This window comes from Dermacentor albipictus, unplaced genomic scaffold (assembly GCF_038994185.2).
Source record: "Dermacentor albipictus isolate Rhodes 1998 colony unplaced genomic scaffold, USDA_Dalb.pri_finalv2 scaffold_24, whole genome shotgun sequence".
Taxonomy (NCBI): Eukaryota; Metazoa; Arthropoda; class Arachnida; order Ixodida; family Ixodidae; genus Dermacentor; species Dermacentor albipictus.
In genome coordinates this window covers 1,109,561-1,125,694 of record NW_027225578.1, presented here as the reverse complement: position 1 = coordinate 1,125,694, position 16,134 = coordinate 1,109,561, and the positions used below count along the sequence as shown (strand labels likewise).

At 44.9% G+C, this 16,134-nt stretch overlaps 1 protein-coding gene across 1 annotated transcript in view; it reads right to left on the bottom strand.

The window, feature by feature from the left end:
* Ccn (cellular communication network factor protein Ccn) overlaps positions 1-16,134 on the bottom strand; it is a 168,847-nt gene that overhangs the window by 13,243 nt on the left and 139,470 nt on the right. The window contains exons 2-4 of the mRNA XM_070529585.1: positions 7,501-7,735; positions 3,770-4,003; positions 2,851-3,068 (exon numbers count right to left, since the gene is read on the bottom strand). Coding sequence (XP_070385686.1) covers positions 2,851-3,068; positions 3,770-4,003; positions 7,501-7,735 — 687 coding nt within the window. The remainder of the gene's footprint in view (positions 1-2,850; positions 3,069-3,769; positions 4,004-7,500; positions 7,736-16,134) is intronic.

Sequence of the window (16,134 nt, the reverse complement as noted above, 5' to 3'; positions counted from 1 at the left end):
AAAAACATTTTGGAATAGTTTTACGTTATAGGGCCCCAGCACATGTTGCAATTAAATTCGGTGCTTGGTCTAAATGATGGCGCCTGCCGCAGGCACGGTACACGCTCCACGACGTCAACGGCTGGAGTCCCACTGCCAAAGTGCGACATATCTAATCATTCCTGCACTAGCGGTCGCGGCTTATACACCACAAGCAGTATTCTCGAAACATTTTTATAGCGTATGTGCCACTCGCGATTGGTTACCGTCGAGGCCAGTGCCTTGTTATCGAAGATCTCGTGCGTGAGTTGTGGGCGCCTGAACGCTGAAATCATCTGGAAAACTCTTTTGCGCAATAAAGGATTTGTGATTAATATGGAAGATATTCAGCAAAAGCAGGCCTACAAATGGGGGAGCTATTATGACCTCAATAAAATGCTACAACAACAGAAAGTCATTGGAATCTCCGAACAAGAAGCGAAACTCCAATTAAAACGAATGTGCAAGCAGAACACCTAAAAAATATGGGCGCGCAAGATCGTGACGTTGTTAAATAGCGACGATTTCTCGTGGCGAAAACGAACCCTGAAATCAGCCACGGGATCAGAAGCCTCTTTTTTATTGAACGTGTAGAAATCATGGTTCATTTATTTCGATCTGTATATGCCTTCTAGTTCTCAAACGCGGATGACTGTTGCTGCTCTTTGTCAAAGATTTCTGAGGAGATTTTACGAATGATTCGTTTTCTCTACGCGGAGATCCACTCTGACCGGTCTAGAAACAGGACCTTTTACAAAGTTCAGTTGATAGCTTACTGCACATTAGTAGCGGATTGCGTGCTCATTGCGACCATGGGGGCGTACTCGTGTGTGCATGCGCATTTGAAGCGTCAGCGCTTTGACAATTTTAGAGATTTCGAGCACTTTCTTCAAGACTGGCATCTCTTACGAAAACAGCATGACACACTGCCATGCGTATTAAAGTGTATTTTGTGTGGCCTCTGTAGTGATCCTGTATTTATGTGACCTTACTTTACCTTCAATATATTTTGCGCGTGTCTCTCTTTTTTTTACTTCTTGTCTTGTGTCGTTTTTTTCGTCCAGTGCTACTTTGTTCTTGTATGCTTTAGTATGTAATATTTGTCTGCAAGTAGGAGTAACCGTCACTACTTAAAGGAGCCCAAATCTCCTATTACGTACAAAAATAAAGACAGCACAGCAAGATTTTGACCGCATGCAGTCACTGCAGGAGACATTATGGCCCGTATTCACAAACGGAACTTACCCTTTACTGATGACTTAAGTAGCCGGTCGATGCTTAATGATTTTCATACACCAATCTTGTACTCAAAGTAAACTTTAATCGACACTTGAGTGCCGCAAAGTAGTAGGTCATTGGCAACCTTAAGTGCGACTTTCGCTACTCTCGCCTAGCAAGCAAGATGGCCGCCCACTACGGCAGCCTCGACGACTTTGCCGATTTCGCCGGACGTGTGCGCAATATTACGGAGGATCAGGTATACCGATACGTGTCGCCATTACGGCCATGGCAAGAGGATCGACAGAATCCCACGGAAATACACAACGACGCGGAATTCTTGTGGCGGTACCACTTTTCCAAGCAAGTGGTGCTACGGCTGTTGTAAATGCTGCCACTGGTCCCCAAAGGCAACGAACGCAGTCACGCCATGCCGCCGCTGCTCCAGCTTCTAATTGCGCTGCGATTCTACGGCGCCGGAACATTTCAGGTTGTCACCGGAAACCTCCTTAATGTTTCGCAAGCAACTGCATGTGTCTCGAATCATTGCACGAATGTCAAGAATGATTGCTGAGACTTTGTTGCCACAGCTCGTGAAGTTGCCAAATGCTAATGATTTGGGATCCGTAATGGAGGAGTTCTACACCATCGCACGGTTTCCTGGTGTGAGCGGCTGCATTGACTGCACTCATGTACCCATCAGAAGTCCCGGAGAGGATGACGCGGAGGTTTTTCGCTGTCGAAAGGCTGCGATGGCGCGAAACGGACTCACGGAGCACGGCGCGTTCTTCTTTGGGAAAGTTTGTTTTCCTTTTTTCCGTCGTCCGCGCGGGTTGAAAACACGCAACGCACACACACGCTCTGCGCAAGAACACCGCAAGTTTGCAGCAGCAAAACCAAAAAAAGTCGGGACAGCGACACTACAGTGGCTAGAATAGTAGCAACACACAGAACCGCAGTGGCTGCGAGAACCAACGAGAACTTGTGGCCAGACGAGTTTGAGTAAAGCGCTAAAACGAAACCGTTCTTTGTATTTTACTCAGAAGAATGCGCGAGCAAGCACTGCAACAGTTATATCCACATTACTCAGCTGCACAAATGATTTTTTTTTTATTGAACCTATCGCACACGTAAAATATTTACGTATCCTCGACACCAGACGACATACTTGACTCGAAAAGTGCTACTTTCGAAAGTGATACTTAAGTGTTGTTTTTGAAGTGCTCGCCTAAAACTTTCCTAACACTTGTACTTTTCCCGCACTTATTGACGCCCTACTTAAGTTCTGTTTCTGAATACGGGCCTATGTCTGCCAGTAGTCCTTGAGAAGCAAGACGGGCGCCGTCGTGTTTCCTTTTATTTGACAACGATACCAGACTTCTCGGCGAGTCGTAGAACTCTCTTCATCGACATTTAGCGGACTTTGTGTTTGTAGTGGCATAGTGTAGTTGTACTGCTGTATTAGTCAGGCAGAGTTGTTGACTGAACTGACGGCCAGGATAACATCGCAAGTATATTATAGGAACTTCACAACCACCGCTAGCATTCTTTTTATGCAGTGTAGGGCTGTAAGTTATTTTAGGCTTTCGCAGAAACTGTGCGCACGTCGCTCACCCTGGTCCTGTGGCGTGATCCCGAGGCCCCAGCAATTCCGGCGGCGTCCCGGCCGCTGCATGGTCTCACGTTGCAGATGCGTGTCTCGTTGCGGCTGCGGCAATGGCCGAGATGGAAGTCGGTGACCAAGCGACGAGACGTGCCCACGCCGCACGTGGCCGAGCAGGGACTCCAGTCGCCAGCGTGCCGCTCGCACGAGGCGCGTGCTAGAGCCAGCGCTGAAACCAGGGCATAAAGCGCGCACATCATTGACTATTGCACAGATAGTTTTATTGAGCGAATCCTGGCCGCCGGTCATCTTTGCTCGAATATTTCTGAGACCTGTATGCAGAATTGCACCGCTCGTGATGTACTCGTTTACAGAAGACGAAGCGCTACTGCGGAAGAGTGCTGTAAATTGCAGATAGTGTATTATAAGGTAACTAAGAACGTAACGTAAGGTGACATTCGTCCTGGACTCGCAACCGTTTTCAAGACCGGCAAGGACCAGCATAAAATATATATCCGGTAAACAAGATACACGTACAGGTCGTATCTTCTCTCCGAGTTCATTTTTACTGCCGCTTTCTGTTTCTCATATGCATGCTGTTTTCTCGCTTCCTGTAGAAGAAGGTATCGTGCAGCGCCCTATCCACGCCCTCGTTATTTCCACGTTGCGCATTGCCTTTGCTTTGTGCGGATTCATGTCTATGAAGCTTTAGATATCTGTAGAGAGGCTGAAGCAGGAAGAAACTATGGATCGTGTTATTTACCACCGCAACATGCACTATAAGTAGCAGGTTTAAAGGGCAGGCAGTGTTGCACATGCAGGTCATTCGATGCGCGACTGTTACCTGGAAAGACTTTTTTTTTATGACGTCTTACAAATTCATGCAAACGTGCGAAGACTTGGATGGAAAGAAATGGGCAATGAACGCACGCTGCTTCATCATGTCGTGGTCACACAGCCACTCGCGACAGCAGTTTCCACGCAGGCGGACGAGCCTGGCATTGCGGCACTCGGCCGACGGCCGCACTCCCTCGTGGGGGCAAAGCGACACGCAGCCGTAGGTGCCGTTCTGGCACGAGCACTGAGTGCGGCAGTCCAGCTTGAAGGTGGCGCCGTCCTTGTACTGGCCGAGGCCTTCCACCTGGCACGACTGGCCCTGCACCACTGTCGGACAACGAGAGGTGGCACGGTAAGATCCAAACACGAGGCGTTGTTCGGCAATTAGCGGCCACGCGGCACTTCACTGCAGGTGCCGCGGAGTTTTTTCGTTCGCTAGATCGGGCTCGTCATCAGCTCGGCGACTTCGCCGTTATCTCGTGCGCAAACAGGATTGGCCGGTGCGCGTATTCACGAATCCTTACTACGGCTTACCCGAGATCTGTGAAATGGCATATTGGAAAGGCAAGCTGCACCCGTGGCAGAAAAGTGTGCATGGTGAATCCGGGGCTCACTAAACCAAGCTTACCTTACTTCCTGCCCTTAAGAAAGTTTGAGCATTCGTAATCCGACAGTACACATATTTGTAACGAAAGCGTCATGCCAGTCAGTTCTTATCGGTAGTAGGAACCTTATGGACCATGAGAGCCACAAATTAGTAGAACATCCTTGCAGCTCAAGTAGAACTGAAGTGCTTCTCTGGAGCATTCGAATTATGCTTGCTTGTTTACCAAGACCACAGTGCATCTAAATTTGCAAGCTTCGGGCGGTAATTGTCAGGGTGTTCAGTTACTTGTACGAATTACTTGTACTTGTAGTTCTTCCGCCTGCGAATAAGAAATAAACATGCACATTAGAAACGGACGGATATACTGTGACGCCCATTCTACACGCCCTCGACAAGCACTTCTCTGAATAAGGGCGCTTTTTGGCATATGGCTTTAAGAGTGTACCTGCTTTGAAGTGCCGCTGCTTCCTCGGGCACGAGACCTTTATATTTATGGTGGAAAATCGCGACGTTTCTTTGTTTCAACACTAAACGAATAAAGCAGTTATATGAATTTATGGTGTTCCTCCAGAAACCATTATTTAGGAAATATTCATCGACGTTTCGAAAAAGGAAAGCGTAACAAACAGGGGTAAAGGAAAATAGACTAGACGAGAAGACAAACGACGACTCACACCTAAATGTTATCGCCTTTAACTACAAGCTTTTAACTAAAACCATTTTTTGCGAGTCAGAGCTTGTGGCGTCGTCTTCTAGTGCTTTGTTCGCATCTGATGCGCAGTTTTCTTCGTTATTCATCTTTTTTTTTCAGTGCATTGATGCACACCAGTTTACCCAGCTCACAGTCTTGTTACAGAGCCTGATTTCCCCATTGAAGACACTGCATTAGTAAGAGGAAAAGTTGTACCGTATTTGTATACATGCCAATCGTGTTTTGATTCATTATCCACATTTTTTGAATATTCATTTAAGTAATTTGGTCTGTAATTGTTCTTCGTGAGGCCTACATAAAAGGTTGTTCATGCCAGCAGTTTTAGCTCTCCACTTAGAGACGCCTGGTGGCACTTCAACGATTTCACTTAAACTGAAGACAAGATGCTTTTCTTATGGAATCTTTTTGATACACAGTATACCTATTCCGCAGTAAATGGTAAAAGCGACCTATTGCCTTTTTTTTAGTTCGTTTCACGGGAATGAAATGATTTCACATTGGATAGACGCTTCTGATGTCGGCTACTCGTTGTCACGCACAATAGAAACACAACAACTCTCCGAAAGCTGAGTCTTGTGTTAGGGACACGGTTGTCAGAATATTCGATTTTTTTAAACAATACAATTACCAGCATGGAGGAAATTAAGTCTCTTGTCCTGCACTGAATTAAACATTTGCAAATACTAGAACAGTACAAAGAGGCGCTTGTGCGGAGTGTACGCTATGACTGTGTATGCTAATGGAAAGGAAATTGATACGGCATTAATTAACGCACACAATGGAGAGCCGCCGACGAATCTTGACTCTGTGGCCTAACTTCCCTCAGTTCTTTTCAACAGAAAGCATCATCCCGTAAGGCTGAATGTTGTCGTTTGCCTACGATTTCTCCACTACACACAAATAGCACAAGAACGCAGGAATTCATGGAGCGATGACATGGAATGGAAAGAAGCCATTCGAACTCCATACTTTTGCAGAGCACATATACTGAAATGCATCACCCCTACAGATGCGAATGAGTATGTGTTTGCGCTTGTGTGCTTATGTCTGCGTTCGTGGCAAAAGTAAAAAAAAAGAATCCTTTCGTTGTTTCATTCAAATTACATGTGACGTATATTGCTTTGCATACGGACCATTTCTATTTAGTGGTTATGCATGTCATGGCACCTAATCTCAAGTTAAATGCCACATTTGACCAGTGAACTGACGACGGGATAATACTGGTAGAGCTTGATTGTAGTGATTATGCTTTCCAAATACCATAAACTAATGTCAGAATAATAGATCGATATACTGGAAGTCAGATACACGTTATCAGAGATTAGGCTGCGCTGTTTCGTTTTCAAAATCCAAATAGAAAGCACAAGTTGAAGAAGTGCGTTGTCATCAGAGTATCACAACAGACAACCTTTGCCGATTCGAAATTCCCAATAACCTAGGCAGCTGGAGCTGCGTCACCGCGTGTATAAACGTAAGTCAAATCAAACGTGTACCTTTCGGCGAGTTTAAGGTATCATATGATCTGTGAGCAACTTCAAAGCTCGTACTTTTCACTTCTTTTCTGCGGTGGTGTTTGCGTGCTCTTGGGCACAATAACGAGAATTACGGACACGATAATTTAGTTTTATGTCAATCGGACCTGTGCATCCAGATATCTATTTTCGGGCATTACTTTGCTGGTGAGTTCAAACGACATCAACAGACACCAAGGCCACTGAAAGAAGTATTGCGCTACACAATTTCCAAGATGTCGACCAATTAGGGAAAAACGTTGCCGATGCCGTTCTATGACCATTTGTATTTCACCGAACTGCCTTATCGTATGTATTAGATACGATGTAATTTAACTCTGTGAAATATAAGGTAAGATTTCAGTTGAGAACTCTTTACCAGCGTTAGCTCATTAGCATATTGTTATTTTCCAAGTACATTTCGTGCTGTCGCACGTTAACCGATTTTAGCTTATATATGACCATGCGCTTATGTAGGACGGTCTATTTTCGGGAAATAGCAAGCCACCCAGGTAGTTTATCGTCCGATTGTTTGGCCATTCAATTCGTTTATACATCAACGAATCCCTCCCACCATAGATCAGTAAGTCAATGAATCGATCCCTGTGTACCCCGTCGAGCAATATGCAAAGGAACTTCGAAATTGACTTCGAAATGCCGAAGTTACTAGACAAGGATGCCCCGCACGAAAATGAAGTATTAAATGGGAAAGCTAGTTTTCTTTACTACCAACACGTCAAATTTGAATGCACACATCCCGACTAATCGTAGTATAAACCTGCATTCGGTGTTTCCTTGGTTTCGTTCATGGCGTTTAACGTCCGTAGCACTGGGGCTAGACAGACACCGTAGTAAAGGGTTCACTTTCCGTCAGCTCAGGCAGTCGAACCCGTGACGTCGTCCTCGGCAGCTGAACGCCATAGCCACTGAGAAACCGCGGACAGGTCTTGCATATAAATAGCTTGCGCATCGCACGACACACATTGGAGCATACCCTTGCAGGTGCCGACCGAGGCGTTCCTGTCGGGGTAGACGCAGTGCAGCTGCCGCCGGGCATCGCACAGCTGAACGGCGTCGCAGGTATCGCCTTGCTGCCGGGCGCAGATGCTGCAGCAATTGCAGCCGTCGCGCACCAGGCTCACGCCCTCGGGGCAGCCGGCGGTTTCGCTGCCACCTTCGTGCGGGCCGCTGCTGCTGCACCGGCACGATGGGCCGCACTGTACGGCACCCTGCGTAGAACCCGTACGCACAAGCCGCTTGTACGTTTTCTTTTTCTTCTAATGGCAAATAAATAAAGGACGCACTTTATTGACCACGAAAATTGTTCTCCACCCAGCTACAGTGATATCGCGAGAAGTGTCCTGTTCAACATTTACCTACCGCTGGAGTCCCACGCTGCAATAGAGTATTTTCCAACAGTGGATTCAAGAGCTGCAGTTGACTTTCTCTGTGGCTTCTCGAATAAGAAGACCGCTGTGCCTCAGCGGACCTTTAGAACGGGAATGCACATCCGCGCTCTAGCCCACCGTATATTGGCCTGATTTGAAGAGAAAAGTTATGAGGCACTACTACTTTAGCCTGCCTCTACTGGGTGTCGAAGAAACTTCCTGATCTACCGCTCGCCGACGTCTTTTACGTGGTTTTGCATATGAAACCACAAGCATTTATACTTCTGCTGTGGCAAACATGTGACAGTACAGCACATCAAAGCAATTTAACATGCGTGCATGTCTCATTCCTGAGTGAAGCAGGAATGAGATAGATGAAGACGAGAAATAATTGAATGTGATGTCTACGCGTAGGAGTTGCTTCAGTGCATGCGCAACAATTACGGTTATGGCAGGGTGTTCCCTTTAGTACTAGTATATGGCTCCTTCACCGTCAGCGCCAGCATGTGATGATGGCTCGTTTGCGTGTATGACAGCTTCGATTGGCCATGTTCAAGCAGACTGTAATTTTCTGAAATGCGGCCTCTTGTGTTGTGCTTATTAAAACCACAGTCTCCCACTAGAAAACTCTTGCGCTGCGATCGTTGAGCTACCATGGGAATGGTGGTTAGTACTTGAAGTTGTCTCATTTTCGTGCTTGTGGCTTCAGACGTCCTTGTGGCTTTGTCTACTACTCTTTCCCTGCCTTTATTGGCCTAAATGTTGAAACAACTCAATTTTTATCAACGTAAGAAGCAGTAAGGATGTACAACTATGCATAATCATAGCGAACTGGTTCATTAATACCACAATATTTTGTTGCAAACTACCAATCAATTTGCAAAATCGCAAAGCCATTCGAAGCTAGAAGGACGAGTTTAGGCAAATCCATGTATTGCTTATCATTCCTACGATGTCTGAACTGTAATTCCTGCCGTTACTAGTAGGCCCATAGCGTAAGTGTTCCAGTAAGTTTTACAGAAGGCTATGTGGTTAAAATTGAGCGTTATAAATGCGTTCCGCTATTTTTCGGCCCACGATCCCCTTCAATATAAAGCGCTTTAGCGAGCTGCATTGATGTTTGGCTTCAAGATATGTCCGAGATTTGGCGCCATATTTTCGAGCGATCATTTCTTGTAGTACTTCCACTTCAGTGTGACGCAGCGTGCAGCGTGACGTTTCGTCGGAGCGGATGGGCATGCTGTCAATGCGCTCTTTATGCAACCATGAGAAGAGGAAGTGACGCCAACGGAAAGTGTCTCGCGTACCTTTCACAACATTTGCTTCCATTAGCTTAGCCGATGTTGAATTTCGGAGGTCATTATGAATAGCCAGTTTTCCCACGCACAAGTGGCATCTACGGAAGCTGTAGTAGAATAGCATTCAAGAGAGCAAATTAAGGAATATAAAAAAAGAAAGAATCTAAAGAATTGAAACCAGGAACCCTTTGAGCACTACTACATCTGAGCTCGACCAATAAATTGGCTGCTTCGCCTACAGCTTGCATGCATCACAAAAGATTTACATTAAACCGTAGGCGCCAGTATGACTGAAATCCACAGTGAAGTCATATTAGGGACGCAATACCTGCACCATCTCTCTATTCGACTGCTGCTTGAAACGGCTTCTGATGAAGCAGAGGAGGAAAACAAAAAGACCTCGAACTAAAGCGATGTGGCTCGACCTTTATCTATACATAGGCACGCAACTCCTGGAACTAAGTAAATCTGCTATTTGCTAGACTTACAGCCATAAGCACGCAGTCCCTAAAGGTTGTCCGTGCTATAGAAGCAGCAATTAAACGATAACTGAACCGTAATTGACGCGAAAGCATAACTAGAGCCTCTGTCATGGCAGGAATTTCGGACTGGGCTAGTTGGTGTACATCTGACCCATATTTTAGGACAGTGAAGCAAGAGGAGTACGACTAGGAAGGCACGCAGAATTTGCGCAAAATGGACAAACGCAATCCGGCAGTATGTCTCTGTCCGCTTTTGCACTGGCTTTCAATTGTGCCACTCGTATGCCTGACTAAGATGACAACGAGCGCAAAAGGTCTTAGTTGATCACATGACCAACTGACCCCAGCCATTAGTCTTTCAATTAAACTCTGGGGCTCGGACGTGCCAAAACCACAATCTGATTATCAGGCACGCCGTAGCGGGGGATTCCCAATAATTTTGACCACTTGGGTTTGTTAAACGTGCACCTAAACCTAAGTATACGATACCTTTTTTTTTTACATTTCGCCTGCACCGAAATGCGCCGGCCGCGAATGGGATCGCACCAGCAACTTCGGCCTCAGCAGTGCAGCAATATAGTCACAGGGCTATCACAGCTGGTACTCTTAGCCTTGTTGCAGCTCTTGCATCGAGGCGCCACCGAAATAGTCGCGTTCCAGTGAAACAATTCGATGAAGATAGCCTTCATGCTCATAAATCTTTCACAAGCAAATGCGTGTTCGAATTTGCGAGCAGCGGGGCATTGTGATCTTGTGGTTTATGAGTCAGTGAACTATTCATAGGCATTTGTGGTTCCGTTCTATTCAGGATGCTTCTTTCATTCATTGCTCGTCGGGGCCGGGGAGTAGCCAGCACTGCTACGAGGCGCTAATATCCCCTCAAATAATAATAATAATAATAATAATAATAATAATAATAATAATAATAATAATAATAATAATAATAATAATAAATCATTTATCACTCAATCATTTATTTATCATCCCAAGGAACAACCATGAAGTCTAAATACCGGCGCACGTATACAATAGGGAAAAAACGGCCGCAAAATATAAGGAAAAAAAAGGAAAAAGAACAAAAATAACAATCTTGAAAAGAAAACTGTACATACGACAAGACCAAGGTGAATATAAAAGTAAAATGAGGAGAAGGGCAGTTCAACTATATGTAAAACCATGACACAACAACGAAAAGCTCGGAAAAGAACAATGCCAGCGAGGTATGAAGAACATTACGATAATGAAAATAAGCGTTATAAAGACTGTATTCTGTAGACTGTTGAGTGTTGGTGGCGACAGGCAGGAACTTGGACTGGCCAATCTATGTTCTCTGGTGATCTTGCGCGGAATACGAAACACGATACAATGGAGGAGTTCTGTGCAGATGAGGGTACTGTGAAGGAGTTTGAAAAAAAACAAAGGTTAGCGCGATCCCTCCGGCAAAGACTTAAGGGCAGTGACAATAATGAAACAGTGCTAGAACTAAGTTCAGTGTCCGCGTTAGCAAACGGGTGATCATAATATATGCTTAGAATTATTTTCTCCACTTGATCTATAATATCACTACTGGCTCTAGTAGTGTGATTCCAGACGACACACGCGTATTCGAGTTGAGGACGACAGATTGTTGAGTACAATGTGCGCAACGGTGCAGGATAATTGAATTCTCTCGATAGTATGCAAACAGAGGCAAAAAATCCCGTACCCCACAATGCAACGCGCTTAGTGTGAGCTGAACAGTGTAAGGTTATATCAAAAAGTACACCGAGATCACTGATCTCACAGGTCTTATACAATGGTACAGATTCTACAGAATAAGAAAAGGAAATGCTTGTTGTATTTCGTGTGAAGGTGATACCTCTAGTATTCGCAGCATTCAAGGTGAGGTTTGCACCTTTGCACCATTTCAAAAAAGAATACTGGTCAGATTGCAGGATGCGACAGTCATCAACAGTATGAATTTCCTTAGAAATATTCATATCATCGGCATATAAAAGGAATGAGGAATTTTTATAGCGGAAAGAACGTCATTAATAAAAGATTAAGAAAAGGAGTGGTCCTAATAATGATCTTTGCAGGACGCAGTCAGTTGCCATTAAGAAGAAGACATTTTGCCGTTGACGTTAACATAACATTGTCCATCGAGAAGATAACTGCGCAAGAGATTTACAGTTGACAAGTGCTTAAGCTTGACCAAAAGCCTTGCTGAGGTCACAATAAATGGTGTCAACTTATATGCTCTGAAGTACCGGTGCGGAGATTGTGTCATGAAACTTATGATTTGTGATAGTAAAGTGGCCGGTGAGAAATCCATGCTGATACGGAATCAATAAGTTCTTCACAGTAAAAGACAATATATTGTGAAGAGCTAGCTCAAAACTTTTAGACGTGGCACAAAGAAGAGAAACCAGGTGATAATTTAAGACATCGGTGTTACAGCCACACTTAAATGTAGGAAAAACACGAAGAGTTTTCCACATGTGAGGGAGAGCGAAAGTATTCAGAGAGTTAATAAATAAAGATGTCCATTCTGGGACATATATACTGCCGTAAGCTTTTAGAAGTGTGGAGGGCATGCCATCAGGGCCGCAGGATAGGGAAGGCATCAAGCGCTTAAGGCATTTGCTGATGAGCTTTTCATAAAATACAGCCCAAAATGTAGGAACCGTCGTGTGCTGCTGACTGACACCAGCGTTGAATCCTGAAGCTTAATTTAAGCATGAGAAAAGGGTAACAAAACAATGCGCGACTGTTCGGACTTCTGCTCCTCAAGAGTCGAGCAGACGAAAACATTCTCCACGTTTACTGGACCGCTAGCGGATTTACTTCCGAAACTACGCCGACCAGTCAGAGGCACTCTTTTCCAAGAATGCAATATATAAGTCGTGATCTCCCTTATAGAGGCGTTTGCAGAGAGCCCCATAAAAGCACACTTCTTCTCTCCACTCATTAGGCACAGGACTTCTGGATTTACGGTACGCACGATCATTATACTTAGGGCTGTTATAAGTTCAGATATGAACCACTGGGGATATTTAAAGAGTTTAGTACTGTACTGTGGAATGTATTTGCGCAGACTGCTCAAATCAAGGTTCGTAAATTGATCTACTTGGTCATCAACGTTGCTTTTGTCTGTAACCTGTGACCAATCGGTGGTGTACCAGAAATCGTATAAACCAACATGATCCTCACCTTTGAAAGCAAAGCGAGATGATTCAATGATGCCACTGGAGGAGTTCTGAATCAGGGCTGACACGGAGGCACTTATCTTTAGTGACGGGTGAAACTAATCGGGACACACAGGGGCAATGTCAGAATGAGAGACATCTATAACTTGAGCATTCGAGACGCAAAGGTCTAAGACGTTGCCACATGAATTGGCGATCAAGTTATGTTGCTGAAGTGAAGAGAAGGACCGAAATTCCAACAACAGGCTGCATTTATTTTCTATGTAATGAGAATACCTAAGCGTGTTCGGATCAATTCCAGTTGCATCGAAATCACCAAAAATGGTTTCTCTGTGCTTGCTATGGGAGGACAAGACACTTTCAATAGAAGAGATGACCGCATCAAACAAGTCAATAGAAATAAATATTCGGCGGTACACAGAAAGTTCCGATAAACAATTTTTCACAGCGCATTATGCTGAGTTCAAGCAGAATCAACTCATGTGCACTTTCTGTTCGTTGCGCCGAAAACAATGCAATGAACTGCCAACAGCAATCAGTACGCTGCAACCTTTTTGTTCAAGTCCACTGAAGTTGTAGTCACTGCGGAAGACGTTGTAGTTTGGTGGAAAAAAATATGAAGCGTAAGTTTCACTGTAGATCGAGTTAAGCTCCGGAAATAATTAAAAAAACAGGAAAGGAAGACGAAGTGACATTTAAGAAAAAATCGCGTGCTTTGTGCGAAGTGCACGAGCGTTTTGCTGGAAAAAACACACATTACACACCAATTTGGTCTTTGGGGGTTATCTCGGAAGCATGAAGCATGCCATCACGTATCACCCCAAGGAACAGCTTGCTACAGGCATCCCAATGGCCATATTGACGGGTCGTTCAAGCACTTAAGGGCTTCATCATCGATGGCTTCATCAGTGCAAGCGTTAAACGAGGCATACGAATCATGCCTCGAGAGAGGCGTTTCAGGTAATGGGCGGTGCTCCGACGTGTGAGAGGTGTGCAGTCAGATCAGCAGGCGAGGTTTTATGAGAGAGCCGGGACAGAAGAATGCCTCTCGATCGCGGGGCGCGTTTAACCACCGATACGCCCTTGCTCTTCCGAGATATAATAATAATAATAATAATAATAATAATAATAATAATAATAATAAATATTATTATTATTATTATTATTATTATTATTATTATTATTATTATTATTATTATTATTATTATTATTATTATTATTATTATTATAACCACAACAGCAGCAATAACGTCACCGTGTAGGATGCCCCCGCCTATTTATCAGAGATTTCCTCAACGTCCCTCTACCACCTGCACTCCCTTTATTAAGTCACAGCGAAGAAGTGTTTATTCTTGTTTATATTATCATTGTTGTTGTTTTGTGTTTGTGTTCGGGGCGGGACCACGTCCTTTATATAGACAAGGAGGAACTCATCGCGGCTCAAAGAAACAGCGTCCATCCTTAGAGGTACACGTTCAGAGGAAAATGAAGCAATGCTTGACTTCGAATAGCATTTGAAAATCTTCGGCTCAGTGAAAAAGGAACGCGCATTTTCCTTTGACTCTGTACTCGAACGGGCACAGTGTGTCGACATCGAAGAAACTACTCGACATTTCCATTGACACTTTACAACGGCACGCTGTCTTTTGCTTTCAGGCGCCGGAGACGCGTTCACGGCTTCTGATAAGCGCGAAATTTGCCGGGAATCCGTTTACGGCGAAGCGTAACAGCTCCGCGAAATCGTGAAAGAAGGGAGGAAAACCTTTAATACTTCCTTAGTTTGTTTACAGAGCGAACCTTTTGGTGGAAATGCTGTCGTCGGCGATGCAGCTATAGGTGCTGCTGCGCAGTCGCGCAAAACCAGTGGTGTATGCAGGCGCGAGTACTACAACACTGTGCCTGAACCTTCATTCCAGGAAATGGGAAACTGCAAGCCTGCTGTGCAGGACATAAGAGTTTCATACAATAATTACTAGAGGGAACTCTGGCGCTAGTGTCTACGGGAGCTGCATTGACAACAGTTGTACCAGCACGGGAATTATGGGAAGTAGGTGGATTTGCCTAAACTTCGTCTTTTTGGCTCCCAACGGCTTCGTGGCTTTGTAAGCGCGTCATTTTCAATAGTGTACTCTGTAATGGCTGATTAAATAAACATCATTAAAATTCTCCGACGGCAAGATTCTAACACAAGAACTCTAGCACAGAAGCCTGATATTGAAACCGTTAGGTTACGGATGCATGTATCGAAAAGCGTATGAAACACCCCTTATGAATTTATCGCGGTCATGCCAGTGCATCGAGACGCTTTGTGCGTTTCGCTTTGGCCACCTGGACAAACCCAATCGCTGCAAATAATATAAATGTGCGCGTTCGCGGCGTCTTCTGCACTTCGAAGAGTATAGATTGCGCTGAAATTTAAGACAATTAGATTTATATAGCATAATATACACAAAGCCACAAGAAACGTCTGAATCCACAAGCACGAAGATCAGACAAATCCATGAACTTCCCATCATTCCCATGGTGGTACAACGAGTGCAGCGCCAGAGTTCCCTCTAGTAATTCTTGTATGAAACTCTATGGTGCAAGATGCGCCGAGTTTCTCGTTCGCACGAGTTTTACGTTAGTTTGCTCGACGGCACTCAGTTAACCGAGACGGCATGGAAAGCGCAAGAATACCAGGCAAAAAAAAAATATCGAGAAAAAGCCGCGTATGACAACGTAAGCGCACACTGCGCGGCACACTGCTTGCTTGTTTCAAGCGCAGAAAGCTGCGCAACGAAACGCACCAACACCGCGTATTGTAATCAACGCACTATCGCAACTTAGTAATACCTCGACTGTCCGGCTGTCTAGCTGCAAACATCCCGCGAGCCACTTGTCGCGCCTTTCTTGTGCTCGTCAAGGACGTGCCTCCTCTTTCGGGCATTATCGTTCTATCCTCCGTCGAATGCGAACAGGGCGAATTCTTGCACCTACACTTTCTCTCAGATGAATACCAAGGCAAATATACCTGGTAGTGAAGCTTCCATAGAAGCCCATACGTTCAAAACATGGCAGTTCATCGGCGGTCATGGAGGAAGGAGACTGAGGAGGAGCCCTACCCCCTTCGCGCGCTAGGAGAAAAGGGTGGAGGAAATGACGTAGAAGGTTCTCCTTCTTTTTGCTGTTTTTTTTTATTTCTTCACTGTACCGCAACGCCTTTCGGACCACAATGGCGGCTTTGTTATTGTTCTGTGCACTCACGTGTTGCTCCGTAGGTTTCGTACCGT